Source organism: Nematolebias whitei, unplaced genomic scaffold, assembly GCF_014905685.2.
Source record: "Nematolebias whitei isolate Nwh7 unplaced genomic scaffold, NemWhi1 Nwh_scaf_932, whole genome shotgun sequence".
Classification (NCBI taxonomy): Eukaryota; Metazoa; Chordata; class Actinopteri; order Cyprinodontiformes; family Rivulidae; genus Nematolebias; species Nematolebias whitei.
This window is the reverse complement of record NW_023619477.1, coordinates 1-9,498: the sequence shown is the minus strand read 5'-3', so window position 1 is coordinate 9,498 and position 9,498 is coordinate 1. Positions and strand designations below refer to the sequence as shown.

Below are 9,498 nucleotides of genomic sequence, written 5' to 3'. Positions count from 1 at the left end.
TGATTTTAAATACCTTGTTCCTATTATGAATAGCTGCAGCACAGTTTTACACCAGGCTTGTGTAGCTCAGTTTAACTGTGTTGTTGTTCCTCTTGAAATCGGTTAGAAGACGTTGAGAAGAATCAGTTGATCACGTTACCTGTGAGTGAGCGTCATGTCTCGCGTGAACTCTTCTCTCTCTAACAACAGATCACGAATCGCTCCTTGTGCCTCTCTGGTTTGTCTCTGCAGAGCTGCTCTGGCGTTTGTCAGTTCCTCTGCCATGACTCTGAAGTAAGGACATTTATGCAAATCATCAAAATGGTGATTATGTTCATTCCTAAAAGTAGGTTTAATTGTTTTCCTTTAGACTGGTGACTTCACTGACATGTCCTCCACCTTTTCAAGCATCCGTATGTGTATGATAAACAGTTGGAGCTGTTCTCACCTGCTGGCCAGAAACTTGCTCCTCCAGACGTCGCACTGAATACTCATGCGCTCCAGCTGTTCCGCGGTGTGAGCCAGACTCCGGCCCAGAGCCTCGTTCTCTAAGATGAGCTGATTTCTCTCCCGTGCTGAACGCTCAAACTGGTACTCCAGGTCATCACCCACAGATGCTACCAGCAGTTTCTTTAACTCACGATTCACCTGCCACACGGAATGGAGAAATGTCAGTAAATTCAGAAAAATGCTGCCCAAATAACCAAAGAAGTCAGGTGTTAAAAGCAACTTTAGTGCCTGACAAGCTTCCTACTTCTGTCTGCACGCGGAGCTGATTGGAAAGTCCTTCCTTGTCCTGCAGGAGTCTGCGTTCAGAGTTCTGCAGTTTCTCCAGCTGTCCTCTCCAGTCCTCCACAAGAGGCAGGGGAGGAGAACCCTGCTCTTTATCCTGTTGCCCTGTCTCTCCTTTCCCCTCAGCGAGTCCTGCCCGGCCAGTCCGAGTGATGGCAGCTCTCGGCACGATGATCCTCACCGCGTCCACCTCGGTGCAGGCCTCTCGACTCACCTTGCCCAGGTGGAGCACACCGAGAGGCTGCGGAGCAGCAAGGGCCGCGACATGAGGAGATTTGAGGCTGAGCTTTGGACTGGCTATCTTGAGGAGGGAGACTTCAGATGAAACAGCATCTGTGTTAACCTCTAAGTTAGCTGGTGGTTTTTCAGTTTCCATGCCATCACCAGCAACTCGTATAGGCCCACTGGCTGAACCTAAAATGAAAAATAAAATTAGGCGTAGCCTCTAATGTCAGTGTATGAAAAAATAAAAATCAAGTTCTGTAAAAGCTTGTTTGATTATATACACTTTAAATTATTGACTGTGCTCAATCAGAACTAATGTCTGCCTAAAGAACCAGTCTTTTGACAGACTTTAGTCTTTTAAAAAGACAGCTGAAGTTGTTTTTAATCAAATAAGCTTTAAGTTAGAAGGCTTTTAATTCAGTTGTTTTCCCCCAATTAACCTATTGGTTTTACTTCATTTTTACTATTTCTTAAATCTATATACTGTTATTATATCTATGGACAGTTTTTATTGTAATTATTGCGAAGCACTTTGTGAGTTTTATCTTTTAAAGGTGCTATACAAAATAAGCTTTATATACTTACTCTACATTTGTTCAGACATTTAGCCATTACTGTATTTTCATGTTTTTTTGTCATGTGTCAGTATTCAGTTTATCTAAAAACATTACAATCATGTTAAGATAAGTTTTTCAGGACTATTTTGGGTATATAATTTTAAATGATTTTATACTTTCTTTAAGGTACTCTGGGATACAGATGGACACATATTTGTCATCGTCTGTGGCCTAGTGTTTATACTGATTGAGCTTGTATCGCGTTGACTGAGAACCCATTAAAAATTTGTTTGTGCTTTTTAAAAAGGTACATAATGTGTCAGCAGATGTTAATGAGTAATTGTGATGATAATCACATTTTAGCACAATGTAGTTCTTGACACTTTAACTTGCTACTTTTAGGCATTGTAAATGTTTTAGATTTTGATCACAGTCTTGACTTTAGCTTTTTTTAGTAGCAACACATAAAGCAGTCCAATACATACCGGGTACATACCTGCTGTGTACCAAGTAAGTAGCAGTTCAAACACCAGTTGCATACCAGATACATACCTGGAGAGCTTACCTGGTAGAGTTTTGGTACCTTTACATGTACCAAGTACATACCTGATTCCTAGTATTTACCCACTAGAAAGTAACTTTAGACCACTTAAGCAGAAATTTTATCATTAGCTTGAAAACAGAGGAGAAATGTAAAAATTCATGTTGTCAAAAAAGATACACATACCTCTCACAACAGCTGTCATGGTGGTGGTGGAGGGCCAAAATGAAATTCAGATGAAAACCCGGAGTTTCCTCGTCCTACAGTAAAAACAGTGAAGACAGTAGTTTGTTGTCAACACGGACAGCATTGTATCTTAATGAAAGAAAGCCGCTGGTCAGAGATCAGCCATAATAAGCTGATAACATTTAGCTGATAAGCTAACAAGTTAGCCGTTTGCTATAAGCTTAAATTAAATTGAGAAAGTTTACCAGCACACAACAATATTAAGGCTCTATGAAGAGATTATTATATAACATTTAACAGCTCAGTCAATGTCAACATTTGTAGATTAAATAACAATTATTAGTTGACGTACCGGGTAAAGAGTCCGACAGTTTTATTTCCCCCACCGGAAACAGTTGGTGCTCCTTCGTGGTGTTTTTCGCCCTGAGTTTAGCCTTTCAGGCAACACGTCCGGTCAAATTCGCCACTCGTGTTTTGCTTACTTGAGGAGAAAAAATAAGTTCTCGAAGTCAAACTAAAAAAATATTTACTTAAAATCTTTAATCTTGAAAACGTAGAACAGTAGTAATGCGTGATATGTATTATGTCGACGAAGCAGCGGCGTAGAAGGCAAATGACTCCGTTTTCAAACAAAAAAACACAAGCACGTAGTTCAAACTGATCCCCAATCGGTTTATTTGTTTATTTCATACTATTATAATACCATTAACAAATATCGTACTACTTATGGGGTCAGTAAATATTTGATTTATAACAGTTTGTGTCAACGTAATTATTACGCGGAACTTTCTGTTCTGTCAATATTTTCTATACGGATGAAAATATTGTTGCAACGATGCAAAAACATGTTTCTTTGTGCTGTTTCTGTCTACCTTTTCGGTAGTTTTGTACCCAGACATTGTTAAATCGAACAAACGGAACAATTTTATTTGTTTTGTTGAAGTTTTAAATTGTTATTATTATTTAAAAAATGGGAGTTCACGGACTGTGGAGGCTGCTGGAGAGCACAGGGAAACCCATCAATCCTGAGACCCTGGAAGGAAAGATTCTTGCTGTTGGTATCCAAACCAAATATGTTTTTTATTTTTACTTTCTTTGCATTAATTGTTGTTGACTTAATGTCCTTCTTATTTGTTTCTTCCTTTGACATGATTTAACTGCAGCTGACTTGTTTAACTAGGTATCCTAACATTTTAAAAAAGTGTTTTTAAATAAATGTTTTAATTTAAGAGAACTTCAAAATAACTTTCAATAGGTGTCAAGGCTGTGTATTTGGTTTAAAAATACTAACGTGACAGCATTTTTTATATATATATCTAATTAATGTCCTGAATTTAAAAAATGTCCTCTGTCACATACTGTAAAGTGGCTTATATATTTTGTTTGTTTGTTTGTTTGTTTTTGAGATTGCTATAAAAACCTTTAGCATGTGTTTAGTGAATGTTCAGAAGCTTTTTCAGTGGTTAAAATAATATTTATTTTGTTTATTAAATAACTAGTAAACTTTTTTTTTTGTTCCAACTTTAAAAATTGAGTTTACTACAAAAAAATTATATTGTCATTACAATTTCTACATTTTGTTTGTTAAAAGAGTTTGTGCTGACAAACCAAACTTGTTGATTTGGAGATTAAATGTGGTTGAAGCCATAAACGTAACAGGTTATTAGGTTATTGGAAAAGTCTTCTTGCTCCTTCAGGAAAATCAAGCAGCTTGTGTTGGAACAAAAATTCAAAATCATACCACGATTAACTCAAATGGGAAATAAACAACTAGATGACAAATGGAATTCTGGGTATTTTCCTCTTGGTTATCTTAGTTGTGTAATAATTTCAATGTCATTTTATTTACATAGCACATAAAAACAACAGAAGTTGACTTAAGTGGTTTATAATTCAGTCAAATAAAAATGTAAAACAATCAGAACAAGGAAATGCAAGAAATCTTGTCATTATGGAAACAAAGTTAAAAATAAAATGAAGAAATATGATGCAAAAGCTATCAGCTCTAATTAGTTCTCAAACTGCCTGAATCAAACGTCAAGAGAAAAGAGCCTTGTGCAAAGATTTAAATCCTCATCAGTCTTCGCCTACTAGCCAAAAAAAGAAGGAAGTTTTTTTTTTAAAGGATGGTCCTGCCATGTAGGAAAATCACAAATTCAGTGATTGGACCTAAGAAAACAGCTGAGTCAGCACTGATAGTATTATTTCCAGTTTAATAACTTTAACAAGACTCTCTCAGACATCAGCATATGGCTGAACCAGGCAGTGAAGGGAGTGAGGGACCGTGATGGCAACAGTGTCCAGAACGCCCACCTCCTCACTCTATTCCACCGCATCTGTAAGCTGCTTTTCTTCCGAATCAGGCCCGTCTTTGTGTTTGATGGAGACGCTCCTCTGCTGAAAAAGCAGACCCTGGTAAGTTTATTACAGGTTCTGATGGTGTAAGTCCCACTTGTAGTTTTATTTCATATTATCTGCTGAAACTGTGCAGGCTCTGAGGAGGCAGAGGAAGGAGGAGTTGACCCGCGAGTCCAAACAAACCAATGAGAAACTCCTAAAGACATTTTTGAAGAGACAAGCAATCAAAGCTGCACTTGGAGATAAAAGGTAATGTTTAAAAACAACCAATAGTGAAATGGTTTTAGTCTTAACAGTTCTGTTAATCCCACATTGTTTCCCTGCCACAGTAAGGATCCTTTGCCCAGCCTGTCCAGCGTCAGGAGGAATGAGGTGGACGACATGTACGTCCTGCCAGCACTTCCACCAGCAGAGGACAAGGAAAGAAGCAGGTCAGAGCTTGAAAGGCTTACTTTAAAATATCACAAGTTACTCTTTGTCAACAGAAAATGGAAAGTTCAACTTCTTTTCTTGTACTCTAAAATAAATGATTAGATGATTAGACTTGAATACTTTATTGTGTCTTTTGTATAAACATAACTCTCACAATCCTTTTCACTTTGGTTCATTGGGTCAGATGTATTTTATGTTGTGGTTAATTCATTTATTATATGATTTTACATCCATAATCCTTTTTATTGTGATATTTTCTTTTTGCAGCTCAGAGGAAGAGGAAGAAAAAGAAGGAAACGAGGAGATGGTTGACAGCTGTCACATGTATCAGGTAACACATTAATATGATGGAAAACATTCAGCTCTCCCGTAATGATTTATGTTGAAGATTGATTTTTTTTAGCTTTTGTGATTTAACTCCAGGTCAAATCAGCTTTTGATGTTAGAGTTTATTTAAACCTCAAGTCAATAAAGTCATTTTAATCCTAACAAAGAATTTCACTAAATCCAACATTTTTCAGTCGGGTCATCTGGACAGTTTCTTTTTTTTTTTTGCTGAAACGTTTCGCCTTCGATCCAGAAGGCTTCATCAGTCAAGGAAGCAAAACTGATTCTTCCCCTGATTATTGAGCATGGACTTTGTTGTTTTCAACCAGTTTGACAAGACTGTCAACAAGGAAGAGGGTCGGCAATGGAGGAGGGGCGTACCAAAGGGACCATCTTATCACAAGCAGAACTGGTTTGTTCCACTTTGGAGTAAGCTGTTGGGGGAAGAATCCGTTTTGTTGTGCGTTTCCTCGACTGATGAAGCCTTCTGGATCGAAGGCGAATCGTTTCAGCACAAAAAAAGAAACTGTCCAGATGACCTGACTGAAAAATGTTGGATTTTATACCTGGATTATTGAGCATGGACTTTGTTAATTTCACTAAATGTTCTCATTTGCATTTTACTGGAGGTTTTTGTAAGTTTTCCAGTAAAAGCAGGGTTATTATAAAACTGCATTTGTTCACATTTCTTACAGTTGTATGTGGGTTTTTTTTACAAGCAGCATTCTTACGAAGACTTTAAACTGTATTTTAGTTTGATTTGTAGCTAGAAACATAAGTTAGGATGTCACTCAGCCTCAGTTTTCCTTTATGAAATGCCTCTTTGATAACTCCCATTCAAAGCCACATTGCTGATTTTTTTATATTTTCGTCAGGAGGAAATGTATGAAGACCCCAACTCTGTGGACATCAACTCAGAGGAGTTCGCCAGCCTGCCTGCTGAGATGAAACACGAAATCCTCAAAGATATGAAAGAGTTCTGTAAAAGACGCCGAACCATGATTCACAAACCTCCAGAGGTGCGTCCACGTCTCGTTTACGTTCTTACCTTCCGTTCGCAGCTGAGCTCTGTTCGTCTTCTCTTAGCGTTCAGGAGACTTTTCTCAGTACCAGCTGGCCGGCCTGCTGCAGAGGAACCAGCTGAACCAGCGTCTGGAGGGCGTCGAACGAGAGATGAGCCAGCGTAGCGCCGGCAGCGCACCGCAGCTCTGCCACGAGGACGGAGATGAACAGAGTCACAGCGTGGAGTCAAACCGCCTGGTTTCAGAGGACAACTCGCACTACATTCTTATTAAAGGTGAGACGGCTACGATGTGAGAGTTATGGGGACTGGACTTTACAAGAATATCATCAGAGTTGTTTGAATTCTTTCAGTGTGTCTATCAAACATCATGCTTAAATATCTTAATGTTTATAATTTCAGTGAGAACATTTTAGTTTTTGTCTGAAAGGCTGGAGATAAATGTTTATGTTGTTATTAGGCCTGTCACGATAACAAATTTTATTGGGCGATTAATTGTCTCAGAAATTATTGCGATAAACAATAATATTGTTTGAAATTTGACAATAATTAGTATTTGTCAAACTGAAGAAGAAACGTTGGTTCATTTTTGTGTATAATAACTTTTTTTGACCACCGGATGGCAGTATAAGACTGTTTGAGCCGAAGGATGGATAGTGAGGGAGCGAGCAGCGTGTCTCTTTAAGAAAAATGTGAGGGAGGCCCCTTGACGTGACATGGGCTGTCTCTCCTTCCTGTTTTTCGGTTCTCAAAATGGCGAACGCTCGGTGTGGTTTGAGCTCTTTAGCAAAGCATTTTTCACACAAAGATTTTAATTTTAAAAAAAATCTGTAAATAAGTTCTCGGCTTCTTTTTGCAGAGAAAAACAACTTTTTAGACAAAGGCACTGGTTTCAATCGTGAATTTTGGAGCTTCGACCAGACGGAGGTTTTTTTCCCGAGGTCAGCCTGTTAGCTTAGCTCATAGCTTAGCTTCTCAGCTTAGCTGCTTTTAACGATCCAAAAACGCGATTTTGGATCGTTAAAACAGGTTTAACGAGAAAAGAGAAAGGGAGGGGTCAGTGAAGAGCACCAGAGTTGATCTTTTTGTCATCCAGCGTCTTCAGTAGAAAGAGACACGAAGAAACGATAAAGCTGATAAATGAAAATGAGGTTGATAGTTTTCATTTACCATGCGATTAACTGATTTATTGTTTAGCACGACCGGCCTAGTTGTTATAGAGGTTTTTGCGATACAGTATAGAGTTTTGTCCTTTTTATTGAAAAAAAAACAGACCTAAACTTTAAATTTTCACTCTTATCGTTGAATGTTTGTCTTTATTTTGCACACAGGCTCCAAAAAGACAAAAGATTCCTCAGAGAGCCAGCCTGCAGCTTCACCCTGGGCTGGGAGCTCCCTGTCCAGCTGCAGGAGCGCAGCAGACAAACCCAAACCTTTATGGCGACCCGTGGGTGAAGAAGAGGAGGAAGTACGAGCTTCTTCCTCAAAGGACTCTGGGACCTCTGAGTCAAAACCATCTCAGGGAGACGATTGCCCGCCTTCGCCTCGGACCCTTGAGGCCATCCAGGCTGCTCTGAACGACTGCTCCGATGAGGAGGAGGGAGACCAGGAGAACAAGGATGGGAGAGTGTCTCCACGTACGCTCCTGGCAATCCAGCAAGCTTTAACCGAGGAGGACAACGGAACAAGCGTCTTACCTGCCAAACCGAAGACAAGTCTTCATCGTCCCATAGACATCAGCAGCTCAGACGAAGAGACGCAACCATCACCCGAAGAAACGTCGGACTTCAAAACAAACGCCGCAGCCCAGAGCCCGCATATGGAAGACAGTGTCCTCGATAGCAGTTCAGAAGAGGAAATGGAGGAAGTGATTGAACAAAGAAATAAAGCGCTCCGACTGGCTGCACTCCAACAAACAGAGACGGGGTCAGATGAGGAACAAACAGGAGAAACAGAGGAACTTGAGGAACTAAGGAAGACAGAATTTGAACCACCGGGGGATGAGTCCAATCAGAACACACTAACTATCAGTCCTCCGTCAAAACCTGAGAGCACAGGAGCCGACACTCATCCTGGAAACTCAGAGGAGAAGGAGAATATTGGAGGTCAGGAGGAGACGAATGGAGATGAGGTGAAGTCAGAGAATGGAGAGGACAGCGCCTCTGAAGGTAAAAGAAATCAAATGTTTAGCATCAAACCACATTCAGCTCTTAAGTTTTCAAATGTGTTCGTGTGCCGCTTTTCTTAGAGAGTTTTATCGAGGTCTCAGACGAAGAAAATAAAGAGCAGCGTGGAGAAGATGCTTCAGATAAGAGCGGAGAAAAGAGATTTTCAGAAGGAGCCGACGAAGATGGGTTGATAAAAAATGAGTCGGATACAAAATCAACCGAGGTTCTCGAGAATCCGGAGGAAGAGGACAAGTCAGAGGCTCAGACTCAGGAGGAACCAGAACCAGAACCTAAAACAACAAGAGTCAGTGAATGGGAACACATTAGCATGGTGAGGATTTCTCTCCTCGAACTTTAAGATATTAAAAACTGCTGCTTTTCATTTATGTGACAAGATGTCATAATTTTATCCTAATTTATGAAGTTAACAACGTTTTAATAATTATTTTAAATAATTATCAGGCTCAGATCCTCATGAAATAATTAGATCAGAATAATTCTAATACTATTAGAAGAGTTGTAAGATCAATCATCCAGGTGGATAACAACAAAAAAGTCTTAAGTTATCAAATGACATGATTTAGCCTTTTTTGTTATAATACTAAAAGTTTGCACAAACATTAAATTATACAAAGTTGTGTTATCAGAAACGAAGACAGTTAGTTCTTGACTGATATATTTTGGACTAGCTTAATCCAGGAGTTCTCCACCCTCTCCAAGTAGGTATCTCTGCAGACAAATTCGGAAGGTGTATCCGGGGGGCCACATCTGATTGGACTATAGGAAAATGGGCGTGTCTGGCAGGCCACACCTGATTGGACGATAGAAAAATGGGCGTATCTGGAGGGCCACATCTGATTAAACGATAGAAAAATGGGCGTGTCTGGCAGGCCACATCTGATTGGACGATAG

General features: G+C 39.5%; 2 protein-coding genes across 2 annotated transcripts; one reads left to right on the top strand and one right to left on the bottom strand.

The window, feature by feature from the left end:
- Positions 1-139: 139 nt before the first annotated feature.
- On the bottom strand, positions 140-2,685 carry LOC119429400 (golgin-45; the record flags this gene model as incomplete). Its single annotated transcript, XM_037697035.1, is given in 5 exon segments — positions 140-268; positions 428-627; positions 734-1,185; positions 2,281-2,354; positions 2,633-2,685. Coding segments are annotated over 4 exon segments (800 nt in total), but the record flags the coding sequence as incomplete, so codon positions are not given.
- A 505-nt stretch (positions 2,686-3,190) lies between these two features.
- LOC119429398 (DNA repair protein complementing XP-G cells) lies at positions 3,191-8,917 on the top strand (the record flags this gene model as incomplete). Its single annotated transcript, XM_037697034.1, is given in 9 exon segments — positions 3,191-3,338; positions 4,520-4,695; positions 4,772-4,887; positions 4,968-5,069; positions 5,338-5,401; positions 6,273-6,416; positions 6,484-6,694; positions 7,750-8,586; positions 8,667-8,917. Coding segments are annotated over 9 exon segments (1,989 nt in total), but the record flags the coding sequence as incomplete, so codon positions are not given.
- Between the last annotated feature and the right edge of the window lie 581 nt (positions 8,918-9,498).